This window comes from Mytilus galloprovincialis, chromosome 13 (assembly GCF_965363235.1).
Source record: "Mytilus galloprovincialis chromosome 13, xbMytGall1.hap1.1, whole genome shotgun sequence".
In the NCBI taxonomy this organism is placed as follows: Eukaryota; Metazoa; Mollusca; class Bivalvia; order Mytilida; family Mytilidae; genus Mytilus; species Mytilus galloprovincialis.
In genome coordinates this window covers 40,876,796-40,895,582 of record NC_134850.1, presented here as the reverse complement: position 1 = coordinate 40,895,582, position 18,787 = coordinate 40,876,796, and the positions used below count along the sequence as shown (strand labels likewise).

Genomic DNA, 18,787 nt, shown 5'->3' with positions numbered 1-18,787 from the left:
CAAATTGCACAAAAGAACGAGAAATAATGGATTTAATATATTCAAAGAAGACGGTGAACAAAAACTATTTGAATTTAATTCCTTTACAAATTGCGAGAATTATTAAAAACAATAGCAACATGTACAAAATTTGTTTCTGAATATATTCTGTCTATAGATATTCATTGGTTATAGTTCTGCCAAATTAAAATATTTTGATTCTTTCAGATTAAGCTGTCTGCCTGTGAGGCTTACTTTCTTTTACAAATGTTTCACCGTCTATATGATTCTTTTTTGTTTCTCTTGATAAACTTTATTTAATTATGTACAATAAGATATTCACTAGACAGTATTTGTCGGCCTCTGATGAGGATTTACCTTGGAATATTCCTGAAAGAACCCGAAACATTGCATATTAAATTCTATAGAATTAAGCAATATAAAGTACGTAGTGTCAGGTCAGAAATATTGATGCCATACCATGAATAAGTGGATTTATGGTTATTATATACACCAAACAAATAAAAAGCTACTTTCTCGGCATTTCTTTTAATTTAAAAATTAAAATTTGGTAATGATCAGTTGATATTGCAAGAAACTTTTCTGTACCGCATTTATTTGCTAAGGTTTGCTTCTTAATTACACAGTAAAATTATATGTGTCCGATTTTCCAATAATTAGTTCTGTAGCCCGAGTTGTGACTGGATTTACAGGTGTGCGATTGCGCAATTTATTGCCCTCCAATTAATCACCTGAAATTAAGCTGGAGGTGAAGTTCTAAATGGATTATCACTTGGTAATTGTTTTTACAACTAAACAAATTACTTTATTTAAACAGAAGCACTGGGCAATACTATGGTATTCAATCCGGAAAAACAATATATGTCACGGTACATATATATTATATATATGTGTGTCTCTGTTAATGATAAAAAAAAAATGCACGATTTTTTAATATAAAATATTTGATATAAAAAAAAATATTTTGTTATATTAAAAATGATAAATGATGCATTAATATAGACATTAGAAAGTAAATTATTCTACAACGACTTGCCATGTATATGAAATTAGTACCAGTTATAACTTATTAACTTTGTCACGGTAAAATTATTATAAGTATAATAATTAATAACTGTAAACTTGCATGTAATATAATTTCGTCTCAATTTTTACAGATAAACAGTATTCTAAAATACTATTAATTGCCGGTTGTTGAGATCTAGCTAGACGATCAATTTGACTTAAACGCGTTGTCATTTGAATCGATGGATATGATTGGACAAAATTAATTAGCATTGTCGATAACCTATTGTGATTGGGTACATATGAATTGCTATCGAAAACAGGGCGTAAATGCATTTACGAATCGCCCGTTAAACTGTAATTATCCAATAATGTGGTTCCCGCGTTCCTTTATTATAGATTGTCGACTGTTAATGCATTTATGATCGATAATGATAGATTGTCGACGATAATTTCGTAAATGCATTTACAACCGTAAAGTATACTTTACGCCGTACATCTATAATGGTCGACCGATAATCTATCATTATCCCCGATAAATTGTGATTATCTCATTTATGTGGTTCCCGCGTGCCATAGGTATGTCCGTCTCGTATCTTCCTTTTTATCTGTAAATTGACAATAAAGGTCGTTTGAGAAATGAACTTTACAGCAATAGAGATGATTTGAGATTTCCCAATGTAAACTGTCCGTTTCTTTATCTGGCAACCTTCCAGTTACGCCTTCATATGTAGTCATGTATCCCTCATGGTTTTTTCTGATAAGAAAACCTTGAACCAAGGGTTATCATGGGTAGGTCGAAGTCTTCCACAGTTGCCAACATGATTTGGCTGACCGTTTTGGCAGACTTGTGTTGCAGATGACCATAATTCTATTTTAATGGTCTTATCCCTAACCCGGTCTCTTTTGCTATTTTTTTTTTTTTTCAGTTTTTTATTTCTTTGAAAAGAAATATTTTAACCGAAGAAATTTATTCCCTGATAGAATGCAAACTTTTACGGGCGAAAAGTGACAAAAAGAAGAAATCATTCCAATTCTTCATTACAAATAGGATTCTAAATTATAGAATGTACCAAGGTGTAAATATGTATTGAAAGCTGCTACTTTTTCAAAGTTCATTTGTTATCATTTGTCTTAAAGTATATATATCTTAGAACGAAATTTAATAAGTATAGTTTTATATGCAATATTTTAAAAATCTTTTTGTTTTAGGATTTTATAACATTGGCTTTCATATTTTATAGTTAATACTTATGTATATAAAATTGAGAATCGAAATCGTGAATATTTCAAAGAGACAACAACCCGAACAAAGAGCATACAACAGCCGAAGGCCAACGATGGGTCTTCAACGCAGCGAGAACAATCCCGCACCGGAGATGGTCCATAGCTGGCTCCTAAATAAAATTGTGTACTAGCTCAGTGAAAATGGACGTCAAACTAAACTCCAAAACATATAAAGGAACTAAAATGAAAAAACATACAAGACTAACATAGGCCAGATGGTCCCGACTTGGGAAAGTTGGGTACTTTGTGCTAAAAAATAAGTCCAAGTGTCTGTGGAGATATGGCATGGTTGTCAATAGACAACTATATCCACCAGTGACCTTTCAACAATAAACTAAATCCGCAACGTCACATGTTATTTATAAAATGCAACTTTCGGAACGTGTATTAAAGATACGAGAGGTCACTTGTAAAGAAAACTGTAAATGCAGTTTAGCATTCTGGTCATTCATTTTTCTTGGTACAATATTGTTTGATTAATCGATCTTATTTCGCATCAGCACACATGTCGCAGCGAGAACAGACGAATAATTCGAAGTCCTTGATTATGTATAGCAATTAAAATCTGAATGTAGATTTAATTTACGGAAAATATATTAAAAAATAAATGATACAACATTTACTTACTTGATATTTCAATTGTTATGAATAAATAGATCCATGAAGTCATTGTTATAATTTGTTCCTTTTCCTTTTCTTACTAACGAAATAAATTCTAGTGTTTAATTGGGATAACAATTTCTTGCCGCTTTATTTTTTACCGTCACCATATGAGCATTTTATTCTATAGATTTTCAATTTAGTTTAGCAATTTTGAAGCAACAACCCCAGTATATAGATTTCAATTAAATACAAAATCAATTAGAAAGAAGAACAATTTACTACAATCATAACATTAAAACTCTAGACAAAGAATGGAATACAATGTGCATTTGTCATCAATATATTTTAGTGATTTCCACGAAATGACAAAATAAATAAAGAAATGTTATCCAAAAGGTTTAGTTACGCCACTTTAGTTTGTTCTCATATATTTATTGACCAGTCAATTGGTTTATTACTCGTAGACAAAACTTATTGATAATCATTTTAACTAATTTGTATCCGTTTCGATATCTATTATGTAAATTCACGAAACCAACATATTTGTGTTGTCGCTAATCAGTTGATGGACAGTTTAAATGATTTTATCTTTAGATAATTCTAAAATTGGTATCTTTGTTGGTTTTTCACATTGTTGAAGGCTGTACGGTTACCTATCATTGCTTACATCCAATTTATTTGAACTTTGATGGATAGTTGTCTTATTGGCAATCAAACCACATCACTCTATATCTTTATGCATTTCTTTACCATTCAAAATCACTAAAGCAATTGCCTGTTTAAAACTGAACAGTGAGTCCAGTTGAATTTATGTTTTGTCCGTCCTAAAGTTTTCTTCAGAAAATTAGCATATTTTATATTTTGAGTGAACAATCTTCTTTTGAATGGTATTCATGTTAGAAAGGGTTAAATACTTTTTATGTCTTTCAGTTAACTATTTTAGAATTTGAAAACGTTATTTTTTTTCATATATCAGATATAAACACTACACTTCGTTAACCCGGGTTCGCCGCCGGTGCAGATTTTATAGTGTGAACACGGTACTATAGTTATTAATGTTTGTGTCGTTTGGTCTCTTGTGGAGAGTTTTTTCATTGGCAATCATACCATATCTTCGTTTTTATATTAAAAACATTGAATTGCATGCGCTTGGTGCAAACTGTAAAGGTCTATTTCATTTCCACGCCTTTTTTCTTCGAAAAACAACATTCAATAATCAAAGGTTATGCATGTAACAAACATCTACGCGGTCTTTTATACATTACATACGCCTCCGCATGTGCTTAGATATTTTATATACCGTATGTTTACAAATTTGTGGAATCATAATTTTTTGAAAATATACACAAAAGGAATGAAATCATATCGCACAAAAGAGAAACATGTGAACATGCATTATTGTTATATACATCTCTCCTCATGATCAATTTATTGTTTTACATGTACTTATATGGTATTACACACACTGACTGTAGTAAATTTTGTCGTATTTTTCATTCTCAGGAAATAAAATTTAGATCTTTCTTAAGAATGATAGCAAGCTTCCTGGTGAGCATGCTTAAAATACCATAAGAAGGAGTTTTTTTCACCCCCTTCCCGTAAATCATATACATGTCCCTTTTTATCGAATATTGTTACATTTCTACACAGGTCATCAATTTATACATGATGGTTCAAACCCCGCAATTTTTGAAAGATTAAGCAAATGATGAGTATTTATCCAAACAAATGTTTACTAAGAAGGGCATCGTTTACCAAAAAAAAAAAATGTTTTGAGAAAAAAACATGAATTATCTTAAGGATACACATTAATCCAATCTGGTAAGTGAGGTTCTTGGCTAAAAAGACAAAATTCATGCATCATTATGTATCAAAATGCCTTCAATAGCAATATAAAGTTTGGGATATATTTATTTATTTAATTTTTATTTTAAAGAAAATCGTATTTGTAAAATTTTAGTTTATGATTTTGATTCTTTAATATTAAATTTCCAGTAGTATGACAACACAGAAATTAACAGCTATAGGTCATAATACTGCCTAAAATGCACAGAAGAAAAACATACACACGCACACAAAGCAAAGAAACAATTCTTTCATTGCATAATCCCATCTCAGAGTGACAGTGCGGGAGGACCAAACACAGCGCTGAATTTGCATGTAATCGGTTTATTTCCAGATTGCATTTTTATCACAATATTCGAGTTTAGTATGCAAGTGCTAAAATTATAAATCTTCTGTATTTTACTGACCGATTTTATTGAACGCGACACTAATAAATAAACTCATCATAGATACCAGGACTAAATTTAGTATATACGCCAGACGCGCGTTTCGTCTACAAGTTGATCGACTTTTTATCATTTTGTTTACACGTGTGGTGTAGGTGTGAGATAAATATTGTAATTGTTTACACAATGTTTGGATCAATGTTCAAACGTAACAAAAATAAGATTAGAAAACATATGTTCAACGTTGAAAAAAATACAGAGCAAGTCTACGTGCACATGCATGACTCGAGTTATCACTGCAGAGGCGGATTAAGGGGGGGCAGGGGACCCTGGCCCCCCTTTTCTGGGAAAAATTTCGTTGCTTATTTCTGCATCCGCCACTGCACTGGGATTTGCTTTGAATTGAAGATGAATACTGTCCATCAAACAAAGGTGTAAAAAGGTTAACCCACTTGGATTAACTAAAAAAAAAAAAATCATTTTTTGTTGGCTTTTTTTCTATTCTTAATGTGCATACAAAAGGCTGCATTTGGATTCAATATAATAGTTATTTATGAAAACCAACAGTACGCGGGTTTTAATAATTTGGACGCCGACGGCGTCTATGGTTTAAAATTGTATTTATCTTTATCGCCCTTCCCTATGCCTATTATGAGAGGAGACGTTATCAAGCTTGCTTTCGTCAAGCGTAAAACTGTCTTATGTGTAAAAAGGTTAACCCACTTGGATTAACTAAAAAAAAATCATTTTTTGTTGGCTTTTTTTCTATTCTTAATGTGCATACAAAAGGCTGCATTTGGATTCAATATAATAGTTATTTATGAAAACCAACATACGCGGGTTTTAATAATTTGGACGCCGACGGCGTCTATGGTTTAAAATTGTATTTATCTTTATCGCCCTTCCCTATGCCTATTATGAGAGGAGACGTTATCAAGCTTGCTTTCGTCAAGCGTAAAACTGTCTCAAGGAGGGGGTACAGACCAGTAATAGAACGATAAACAAATAATCGGGTTTTCTTCGAATATATATCGTAAAATATCAGCCGCTCTGCGCAATGTGAAGCTTTTTAGCTCGTTCGCCAAAATAGTTCACATTGCGGCTCGTGGCTGACATTTTACGATTACAAAGTGTAGAAAACCCGATAATCCATCAGTTAATAAGAGATTATTTTTTATATAATATTAAAACAAGAGTGCACACACTGAAATGTCTCGCCTTCTTTACTAATCATTGATTTTATGTTGATAGTCCTAAGTATAAAGCTTGATTACAACTGTCACATAAACTTAACATTAACCAAGATAGCTAAACAAAGACCAATGAACCATGAAAAGTAGGTCAAGGTCAGATGAACCATGCCAGGCAGACATGTACAGCTAACAAAGCTTCCATACAACAAATATAGTTGACCTATTACTTATATTTTTAGAAAAATAGACCAAAACACAAAAACTTAACACTGTGCAATGAACCGTGCAATTGAGGTCATGGTCAAATAAAACCTGCGGGACTGACATATAGACCATAATATATTTCCATACACCAAATATAGTTGACCTTTGGCATATAATATTAGATAAAAAGACCAAAACTTAAAAACTTAACTTTGACCACTGAACCATGAAAATGAGGTCAAGGTCAGATGACATCTGCCCGCTAGACATGTACACCTTACAACCATTCCATACAACAAATATAGTAGACCTATTAGATAAAGTATGATAAAAACAGACCAAAACACAAAAACTTAACTATAACCACTGAACCATGAAAATGAGGTCAAGGTCAGATGACACCTGCCAGTTGGACATGTACACCTTCCAGTCCTTCCATACACCAAATATACTAGCCCTATTACTTATAGTATCTGAGATATGGACTTGACCACCAAAACTTAACCTTGTTCACTGATCCATGAAATGAGGTCGAGGTCAAGTGAAAACTGTCTGACGGACATGAGGACCTTGCAAGGTACGCACATACCAAATATAGTTATCATCTATACTATTAAACGAGAAGACCTCATTTTGGGTGTCGCTTCTCTTCCTTCCACAATAAATCAATCATCATGCATCTATGTCCTATAGGTACAGTGGATAGTCATATTTGTCATCCATTCATATGGTTATTCAGATTGAATTATTTTGGGAGAAAAACGAGAAAAAAGGCGTCCGGATATGTTTCCGTCATTGAACGAAATTTTAAGTCATATTAGACTTCCGGTTTGCGTTTTTCTGTATACCTTGAACATACATATACTACGAATAAAGAGTATTTTCTGTCTGATATCATTTTCAAGTTAACTAACTACGGCGGTCACAGAGTTTATTAGATAGAGATGGTCTGTATAATATATCAATGACCGCCGTGGATCGATTATTAAACTGAGAATTAAAAGTAAAAACAAAATACACTTTATAGTAATGAATGAGAAGGGGGGGGTGGGGGTTGGGGGGCAGGACCTTTTCGGGACGTCGGGATCGGGTGCTTTTAAGATCGGAATTTCGGGATGACGGGATATTTAATTCTTTTTAAATTCGGAACCTCGGGATTTCATGTTTGTACATGTAAGCCCGGGATATCGGGATCAGGACACCACCACCCCCTTTATGACTGTTCATAATATACAGTTAAAATTATTGATGTGTTATTAAAATTAATAGAGGGGAAAAGGAGGAGCCGGGCTAGAAAAACAATTGTCCTGTCCCAAAGTACCTATGACTTTTGATACCTTTTCTGAAATTCTCCAGTCTTTAAATCCTTTACATAAATTCACTGATTACAAAAAAAAAAGATGTGGTATGATTGCCAATGAGACAGCTCTCCATAAGAGACCAAAATGACACCGAAATTAACAACTATAGGTCACCTTACGGCCTTCAACAATGAGCAAAGTCAATACCAATAGTCAGATATAAAAGGCCACGAAATGACAATGTAAAACAATTCAAATGAGAAAACTAACGGCCTTATGTGTGTACAAAAAACAAATATATAACACATAAACAAACGACAACCACAGAATTACAGGTTCCTGCCTTGAATGTTCATAATATACTAAATGTATCTTCATAATGAAATAAATAGAAAACCAAAAATTGGGAATTTTGGAAATAGGAGGAGGGATACAAAAAACTTTTTCCTGTCCCCAAGTACCTATGACTTTTGATACTTTTCCTAAAATTCTCAAGTCATTAAATATTTTACAAAATTCTTTCTACAACACTTTACATACTTTCAACCACGCTCTGAATGCCCGCGATTTCGCGGGTGTGTTCTAGTATTACTTATAATAAGAGAGAATTCAACATTACAAAAATTTTGAACTTTTTTTTCAAGTGGTCACTGAACCATGAAAATGAGGTCAAGGACATTGGAAACTTCGTAACATGAGGCATCTATATACAAAGTATGAAGCATCCAGGTCTTTCACCTTCTAAAATATAAACCTTTTAAGAAGTTAGCTAACGCCGCCGCCGCCGTAGCCGCCGTAGCCGCCGTAGCCGCCGCCGACGCCGGATCACTATCCCGATGTCGAGCTTTCTGCAACAAAAGTTGCAGGCTCGACAAAAATGTATACATGTGCAGTATTGCAACGGGATTCACCAATTTAAGAGACAATATTAAATATGTATTAAATATACATTTCTTCAAATCCAATCAATATATAGTGGCGTTTCATTTGCACGGCCATATGATTTGATCGAATACAACAACAAAAAAAAGGTTAACATGTGTTATATTGCAACATCGTATGATAGGATTCAACAATTTAAGAGACAATTTTAAATATTTATACATTTTTTCATAGCCAATTAAACCATAGTGGCTTTTCAAATGCAATGCTATGATTTGATCGAATATGTAAAAAAAAATTGACATGTGTAATTTTGCAACATCATGATAACAAGTGTTTGTTATTGATAACATCGTCTGCCTCGTCATGAGGATAACGTGACCTCCATGTGATTAAAATGTAAATCATGTACTAATATATGTGTAACTTAAAGTCGTTGTTCAATAAAACCGGTAAATTTGGTTGACGACAAAGGTACCATGAATAACTATGAACGAGATCCGTTGCTGGTAAACAGTGATGACGAAAAACGATCTAAACTTGTTCAAGCTGCGTGGAGTTCTAAAAAGACTACAAACAGTCGTTTCTCTGCCAAGACAAGGAATCTTTTAATTGCAGTAATGAATGTTTTCTCAAATGTTCTTATGAATGTGTCACTTCCAGTCTATGCTGGAACTATGGAAGCAATTGGAAGCGATATTTTTGTGCTTCTGTTCATTACATGTTGTTCCATAGCTGTTGTGTTTACTCTTCTGACGTTGTTCGTGAAATATTCTAAAATTGACAGTACTGCAACATTGAGACCAACATCTAGTTATAAAATTCTCTTTATGATGGGACTTTTTACAGCTATGAACGGAATTCTTGTGGTGTATGCCAGTCCGCCCAATAGAACACCGCCGTATTTACAGGGTATTTTGCAGTCATCAGTCATACCATTCACCGTTTTACTAAGATTGGTTATACTGCGAAAAGGTATGTTTTGTTCAATGAAACTTGGTGTGTTTGATCAGGAACATGTTAGATATACTGTTCCAGGTTTGATAGAGGTTATTAGTACTCCAGATCTAAGGCTGGTAATACATTTACCGTGCTTCTATAAGAATGGTTATACTGCGAAAAGGTATGTATTGTGGTATGTTCAATTAAAATTGTTGTTTTTGATAGGAGTTACTCCAGACCTATTAACTCATTCGCCCCCAAGACATTTTTGGAAAATCAGGCATTTTCGAAAATTTGCAAACATATGCAAATTATATGCAAATGAGCAAACTCCTGATGCTGTAACTGATGCTCATCTATTAAACTACTTATTGGGATTTGGGGGCGGATGGCATGGGTGGGGGGTGGGGTGGGAGATGGAATATTTTCTCGTGGGTTTGAACCCACCCCCAGTGAAAAATGGTGATTTTCCGTCTATTTTCCGATTTCAAAACGACCTTGAGAGGTGAACACTGACACGACTGTGTTTTTTTGTCATTCAAGTATTACCCTATAGTTACAGTAGTCCATTCATGCTAGCTGGGAGTATATTGGACTTCAGTGTCTTGCTTGGGAATTATTATTGTCAAGTCAGGTCTACCTAAATGTCCGTTTTTATGGATTTTTGACAAAACGGTGACCTAGATTTTACAGACTAGATTCCTATTGGCCATAGTATACCTCGTCGTGTTCCTATACCACCTATGCATGCATATATGATAATAGTTTTTGCCAACAGTCACTTCCAGTTACGTAGTGGCCATCAAAAGATGCCCACCCCCACCGGATTTTGGCTACTTTTCATGTTTTTCCGATTTTGAACTCTTAAACGGCTTTCAAAGTGCCATATTTTCATGAACAGACATCTGTATTGACGAATAAAATATTTTAAGATTGATAGATGTTATACTCTATATCTAAGGCTGGTAATACATTTAACGGGCTAATACTAGAATTGATTATACTGAGAACAGTTCTACTGTATTATTGAATAGAAAATTTAATGTTTAATAATGTTAGTCTAGATCCATAGCTGTTAATACATTAATTAACTGTGCTTCTTAGAATGGTTATACTTCGAAAAGGTAGGTTTTTGAATAGAATATTTTGTGTTTGATAGATGTTACTCTTGATCAGAGGCTGGTAATATAATACCAAAAACAAGGTAAGTACTTTTATATTGTATATCTAATGTGTTATGCTGTCTTTGGTTCTGATAGCAAACAGTCATTAACAAATAGGCGATGATGATGATGATTACATTGATAAAATTGAGAAAGGAAATGGTGAATATGTCAAAGCGACAACCACCCGACCATAGAGCAAACAACAGCCGAAGGCAACCAATGGGTCTTCAATGTAGCGAGAATTCCCGCACCCGTAGGTGTCCTTCAGCTGGCCCCTAAAATATGCATAATAGTACAGTGATAATGGACGTCATACTAAACTCCGAATTATACACAAGAAACTAAAATTTAAAATCATACAAGACTAACAAAGGCCAGAGGCTCCTGACTTGGGACAGGCGCAAAATTGCGGCGGGGTTAAACATGTTTATGAGATCTCAACCCTTGAATACATTTGTTGGGGTAACTATCATGATTTACACCAAGTAAGAATAGCCAAATATACTCAAAACATTTAAGCCTGAGCTTTATGAATACAAGGGAATGTCGTATTCATGTCAATGAGACAACTGTTTTCAAAAGAGTATTAAAATGGGATATTAACAACAGTTACAGCTTTCAACAAGTTTGCAAATTCAAAACATAAAATGTCAATTGGTGTATTTGCTTGTTGTTTTGTTTTTTTGCATTCTAGGCATAAGCATTGTTCGTGGTATCTGCACTATGATAGTACTTGTTGGAATATTCATTACTATAGAACCTCAGATATGGGGTTTGGATGCAGATGCTGGTGAAACAGGATCAAAACCAGAGTCAACCGGTGCTAGAATTCTGTGGCCATTTTGTTTCCTGATGGGATTCCTTCCAGTTGGTTTGATGAATGTTTTCTGTGAAAAAGAACTTCAAAAAGAAGAGGTTAATTACTTTATTTTGTTTTTTTAATATTTGAACAAAATTTCAAATTACATTTACTTCAATTCTTTTTCATTTTATTAAGTATGTCACAAATAACATTCGATTTTCATGACAGTAAAGTTTGATTTCATTTTTTGAAGAAAAGAGAGATGTAAATTGTCACAACGTTGACACTGTGAAAACTTAAGTCATGCTTCTGTTTTCGTGTGAATGAATATTTTGCCAAATTGTACCTAATATTAAACATTTCGTATTTTTAAAATGTGTTCCATAAGAATAAAATACTTTCTTCTTTTTTTAACAGGGTCAGTCGTTCAGCTTTATTACATGGGGTCAATATTTTCAGACTGCTATTATGGTCTGTTTCTTCTGGGTAGATTTTGTTCCAGGTTTCGGCAGTGTATGTATATCTTTAAAATATATATTTGACGTACACAAAATTAATAATTTTCATCGATCATCGTTGCAAACATATGTTTTAAGAAATACTTGTTATCTTTCAAATATTTCTTTCGAACATCAATCGAATAAGTCATAAATGACAGTAATGCACATGCATTAACTAACTTGCATGTCTTGGTATCTTATGTAATATCGTTGTGAAAACCACCGAATTAACATAAACGATACTTGTTTTACTGCCCTATGCAGATGAGCTTTCGACATTAAATGTCTCTTTAGTGATGTTCGAGGCCAAAATATTTAAAAACCAGAACCCAATCAAACAATAAAGAGCTACTAAAAACCAAAGGGGTACAAACAGTATTGATAAAGCCGAACAAGGAGTCAGAACATATTATGAGGAAGCCGGGGTGAAAGATATCAGACGGACATTCACACTCATATATCGAAAATAAACGGACAAACGCCATGGCTTAACAAGAAAAAAAACTATTTAGTATGACGTCCATTATCATTGAACTACAGTAAACATATTAGTTTAGGGACCAGCTAAAGGACTCCTCCGGGTGCGGGAGTTTCTCGCTGCATTGAAGACCCATTGGCCTTCAGCTGTTGTCTGCTCTATAATGGTGGGGTTGTTGTCTCTCATGGTGGTAAAGAGTTATTTTCGTGCAACGGGATCGCCAATTTTTAATTCATGTTCTACGTGTTTTTACTTTTTTATTTGACGTCCAATCGTGCAAGACAGGTGCCTCGTTCAACGTGTCCTGTTTATTTGATTTTGCGTGCATCGTTATTTTCAACTGCTTGTTTTGCGTGCTCGGTATTTTTCAAATAAAATTCAAACACTTGTCACGGATCATCAATAACTACTTTTTAAAAAAAGTCGTAAACCATTTATATCATAAATGTGTATACTAAATCGGGAATATCTTATTTCGCGTTTTTTTTTTCGTGAAAGCACTCACCTTTACCACCCTCGTCTCTTTGACACATTCTCTAATTCCATTTTCAATTATACTAGAACACACCCGCGAAATCGCGGGCATTCAGAGCGTATTTGAAAGGATGTAAAGTGTTGTAGGAAGAATTTTGTAAAAGATTTAATGACTTGAGAATTTCAGGAAAAGTATCAAAAGTCATAGGTACTTAGGGACAGAAAAATGTTTTTTTTAACCCTCCTTTGTATTCCCATTTTTTGTTTTCTATTAATTTCATTATGAACATACATTTAGTGTACATGTAATTCAGTGGTTCAGTGATATTTGTTTTTCGTTCTTTTTTTTGTACATAAATAAGGCTGTTAGTTTTCTCATTTGAATTATTTTACATTGTCATTTCGGGGCCTTTTATATCAGACTATGCAGTATCGGCTTTTGCTTATTGTTGAAGGCCGTAAGGTGACCTTTAAATGTTAATTTCGGTGTCATTTTGGTCTCTTGTGGAGAGCTGTCTCATTGACATTCATACCACATCTTCTTTTTTTTGCAAAACATTTAGTGACTTGAGAATTTTAGAAAAGGTATCAAAAGTCATAGGTAATTCGGGACAGGATAATTGTTTTTTCTAGCCCGGCTCCTTTTCCCACAAAAAAAAATCCTTTTTTTTGTGTTTGTTCTCTATTAATTTTAATGACACATGAATAATTTTAGCGCTTATCTGTATATTATGAACATTCATTAAAGGGGGGGTCGGGGCAGAGGCGGATTTTGGGGGCCCGTCCCCCCTTTTCTGGAAAATAATTGGTTGCTTATAAAGGGAATCACTGAAGCATGACCGGAGCGGGCCCCTCTTAGGCAGTCAACGGGCCCCTGCGTATGAAAATTTCTGGATCCGCCACTGCGGAGGGGCCCTGATCCCAATACCCCGGGCTTGAAAACATGAATCCTGAGGTTCTGAATTTATTATACAAATTAAATATCTCGACATCCCGAAATTCGAAAAAAGAAATCCCGGATCCCGAAATGGTCAATCCTGAAATTTCGATCTTAAAAACACCCGTTCCAGACGTCCCGAAAGTGTATTTTCTTTTAACAGTCAATTTTCAGTTTAGTTTAATAATTGATCCACAGCAGTCATTGATATATTATTCAGACCCTCTCTATTAAATAAACCCTGTGACTGCCGTGGATAGTAAACTTGGAAATGATATTAGACAGAAAATACACTTTAGTCGTAGTATATGTATTTGTTTCAAAGTAAAAAGAAAAACGCAAACCGGAGGTCTAATCTGACTTAAATTTCGTCCAATGACGGATATAAGACAGAACATACACTGTATTCGTAGTATTAATGTATGTTATAAGTATACAGAAAAACGCAAACCGGAAGTCTAATCTGACTTAAAATTTCGCCCAATGACGGAAACATATCCGTACGTCTTTTTTCTCGTTTTTCACCCAAAATAACTCAATCTGAATAATCATATGAATGGATGACAAATGCGATTATGCACTGTACCCATAGGACACAGAGACATGATGATTAATTTATTGTGGAAAGAAGAGAAGCGACACCCAAAATGAGGTCTTCTCGTTTAATAGTATAGATAATAGACAAACAATTTTACACAACACAGAAACTAAAGACTGAACAACACGAACCCCATTTAAAACTGGGGGTAATCTCAGGTGCTCTGGAAGTGTAAGAAGATCCTGCTCTACATGAGGCACCCGTCGTGTTACAAACCCGGAAGATATTTATAAAAACTACTAATAGTAATTAGATGGACGAACTCACCAATGCTACAAATGATCCGTGTATGGTATTGGAAAGAAAACTATACTAAACTGGTTATCAATAAAAAAAAAAGGAAAATATCCGATCTAACATCCAAGACAGTTGTGAAAACTGCAAAGGACTAAGGTTAGATGTGCGCTTTTGTTAATAATACACAGAACTCATTGAATTACGAAAAGGTGAAAGGATACTAGTCTATGATTAGGGGATGACCATTTTATATTCTGAGGGGGGGGGGGGGGGCAGCCAGGAGGATTTTGAAAATAAATAATCACAAACATAAATGGTTTGTTCTGTGGTAGTTTGAAAATAAATTACCGGACTTGCAATGTATTGATAATAAATAACTCAGCAGTACTAATCGAAAGTATGAGATGGCACTAGATTCTTCACAAGTTCATCTTTTTTCCCCAAAAAAATTGTGATACACTTCCCATTTTTTTTTTAATAATAATAGTATAATCATTATTTAAATATACTTGAAATTTCTGAAAATTCGTTTCATTTAACTTGAGGTACATTGTCTCAGGAAACCTTACCTCACTTTTATTTTAACAGGGCCGTAACTACATTGAGACAAATGCCTCGTGTATGAAATTTCAAAACCAAACGCTTGTCTCCATATCAAATTGTGTTCAAGGCGAGTGCCTTGCAAAAGCAAGTTCTGTTTTCCCTCAGACGTAGCCCTTCGGGATCAATGTTTCTTATTTATTTGTTTTTTGTTCATTGATTGTCCTTCTGTATTCTGTTAGTGTTGCATTCCTTTTGAAATCTAGTAATTTTGTTATGAACTTGATCATGATTTAAAAAAAAACCAGCAGCCACAGACTTAACTATGTAAATTCCATTTTTACTTTATCTGACATGCACATTGGTCTTTTGATGTTGTCCCTAGAAACTCAAGTCTTACACTGAATTTATATATTTTGCCTTGAGGGTCTTTGGAACACCCAGAAATCATGATTTTGCATCATTTGTTCTATAGCTTCTTGGGCCTTCAGTGGCTGCAAAACCCTTCAACAAAATTTTCATCGCTCCGCTCGGTGACATTTGTTTGCCAATACTTTTAAAAGAGGCTGGATACAACCAAACTTTAATACTAGGTTTATATGCAATACACTAATATGCAGTTGAGGATATAAAAGATTAATTTCTGCAGAGGATGATGATTAATTCTGATTAAATGGTACATAATGATTTGACTATACATGTATTATTTATAATAAACAAATAATTTGAAAATTGTATGTTTTCGAATATCATAAATATAGTTGTGAAAATGAATAATCAGTCCCTTGCTTTAATGAAAATGAAAAATCTTGCTTCAATAGTGCAGAAAATGAATAATCTGTCCTCTTAGTTAACAAAAATAAATAATCGATCAAAAATAAATCCTCCTGCGCACCCCCCCCCCCCCCCCCAACCCCAACCCCAATATCAAATGGTCGTCCCCTTATTAAACACACGCACATGTGAATCAGCTTCTACAAACGGAAAGGTCAAAAATCTATTTGCTTTACGTGAAAATTAAACGAAAATTGGCACTTCTTCCTCTACCGTTTTTACACATGCAGGGTGCACGCCTTTCATGTCAAGATAATCTTTTTCCACATTCTGAAAACTTAACATATTTGCACTCTTATGTTTAGAAAATGTGATGATGTGTTTATTCTTCTGGCATAAGATTCATACCCGGTTTTGGTTTTTTTGTAGTCCTCATCAGGAAAAGACTTTTTTCATCGATTACAAAAGGGTCTGCACTGCAGTTTTAGTACAGAAAGTTCATGTAACAATCTTGGCGGGAAAGCATGGCTGTTTTATACCGGATATACATTCGGAAACTTATTCCAGTTTCTGCTGATTCAGTATGCCGAAGGAGCTGTATATGCCGTTGTAGTTCAAGCGCTAGTGTCACCTATAGCTGCCTTATTTTGGAATTTATTCCAATACAATCCCCAAACTGATGTTTTCCAATACAAACCTACAATGGACACAACAACAGCTTTCACATTTGGCGGATTACTACTTATATTTCCGGGAGTTATTCTTTATAACTATTTTAGTGGAAAAGAAGGAAGTGAAAAAGTACAGAACCAAGAACTTGAAGTACATGCTTAAACATTTTGAAAATTAGATTGTTGACTTCTTATAACACTTTTGTGCAATTGGTGAGGGGCTGGACAGGGTATTGGGAGCATGGGAGAGAGGGGGCGGGAAAAGGGAGAGCAGGGGCGGGAGAAGGGAGAGAAGGGGCGGGAGGAAGGAGAGAAGGGGCAGGAGAAAGGAGAAAAGGGTATATAAAGGAGATAAAAATGTGTATTAAAATTATTAAAATTTAGCAGGAAAACAATTATTTAATAAATGAGTGGATCAAAAGATTCAAGAAAATGGTATTAAAAAGTAAAACGACCAAAAAAACAACCAAAAACGACTCCGACGAATTCTTAAAAAGGAAAGTCCTTAATCTAACTGCAAAATCAAACAAATGGATAACAACTGTTATATTCCGAATTGGTTCAGCTTTAGGCATTTTCTTATGCTGAAAATTGTGGATTGGACCTGGTTTTATGGTTAGCCAAAACTCTCACTTGTATGACAGCTTTTTCACTAATTCATTACAATCTCTTATATATGGAGAAAGAATAAAAAACTAACAATTTCCAGGATTTTATTGTGAGCCTGTGCATGTATAGCGATACATGTCACCATCCTTATTTTTTTTTTTTGATAAATTGCTTCAAATTTGACCTATATGCATAGAATTTGGCCAAAAAAAGGATGACATTACTTAATATAGAGTAACGGTTTTTTTATTTCCTCTGTCTGGTTTCATAAATTTCCTATTAATTCTAACTGATTTAGTTTTATTTCCAACTAACAGGGTGGAGTCTGAGATTCAGCTTTCAAAATTTCATTGGGTGAACAGTGATTTTCAAGAATAATTTGAATTTATTGATTTGAGGTTGCAAAATGTCTGGTAGAAAATATTTCAGGCATGTTCAGGACCATACAATACGTTTTGAAATTGTTCTGTCTTTCGTGAAAAATGATATAATAAAAAAATCTGAGATCATACATGCATCGTCTATAGGTAAAACACTTGGTGCATTATAAAAGTTCCACCTTGAAATTGTACACTGTAGAAGAAGTCAGACTCTGTGCTCTGAATTTGCGCACTTTTGGTTCATATACATATTTATATTAAAGATCATAATGGAATATAGTTGGGAATCTCAATTGTAAATCATGTCCAATTCAACAACAAAACACACCCATCCCTGTACACCAAGTGTTAATTAACATGAACCAAAATGATATTAAAATGTTTACGTGTTTCAGTTTGTTTCTGCATTTGAAGAAATATATCAAACAAACATATCTTTTTTATTTTGTTTTGTCGTTCCGAGCGCTTTTCTTGGTTTATTTTCGACAATTATTAAAATAATTAATTAAACGATCATTATTCATTTATTGTTGGCCACTGGGTTTTATTTTAATGAATTGTGTGATTGTAAATTACAAGAAATAATTTTTGAAATACTGAATTGAAAGAAAAAATATGTAACCGGGGGTCTAATAGATATCATTTTATTTTGTTCAAACAGATGCGCATTAAGTGTTGACATCCCAACATGACAGGCCTTTGTTAACCTTTTCATCATTTCGATGTTGCTGTCCTGTGTAAACTGTATTTATAAGATTACAGTATCGGCAATCTATTTTTTAAAAGCTTCCGGAACCATATTATCTGTACAGTCCAATTATATTTCAAAACGGGTTACACTTGGAACATATAGGAAAAGTGTGCCAAAATAACCAAGTTCCAGGACAATTGTATTATTCTTCATTGTTAATTCTGATTTCCAAAGACTGCTTGTACTATGTATTTTCAACAAATCATATTCAGTATCATTTTC

General features: G+C 34.0%; 1 protein-coding gene across 1 annotated transcript; it reads left to right on the top strand.

Moving 5' to 3' along the window:
* Window positions 1–9,817: 9,817 nt before the first annotated feature.
* On the top strand, window positions 9,818–17,040 carry LOC143056224 (uncharacterized). Its single transcript, XM_076229305.1, has 4 exons — window positions 9,818–9,829; window positions 11,509–11,729; window positions 12,034–12,129; window positions 16,584–17,040. Exons 2-4 carry the CDS (start codon window positions 11,538–11,540, stop codon window positions 16,986–16,988), a joined length of 693 nt encoding a protein of 230 aa, XP_076085420.1. The 5' UTR covers window positions 9,818–9,829; window positions 11,509–11,537; the 3' UTR covers window positions 16,989–17,040.
* The last annotated feature ends 1,747 nt before the right edge of the window (window positions 17,041–18,787 follow it).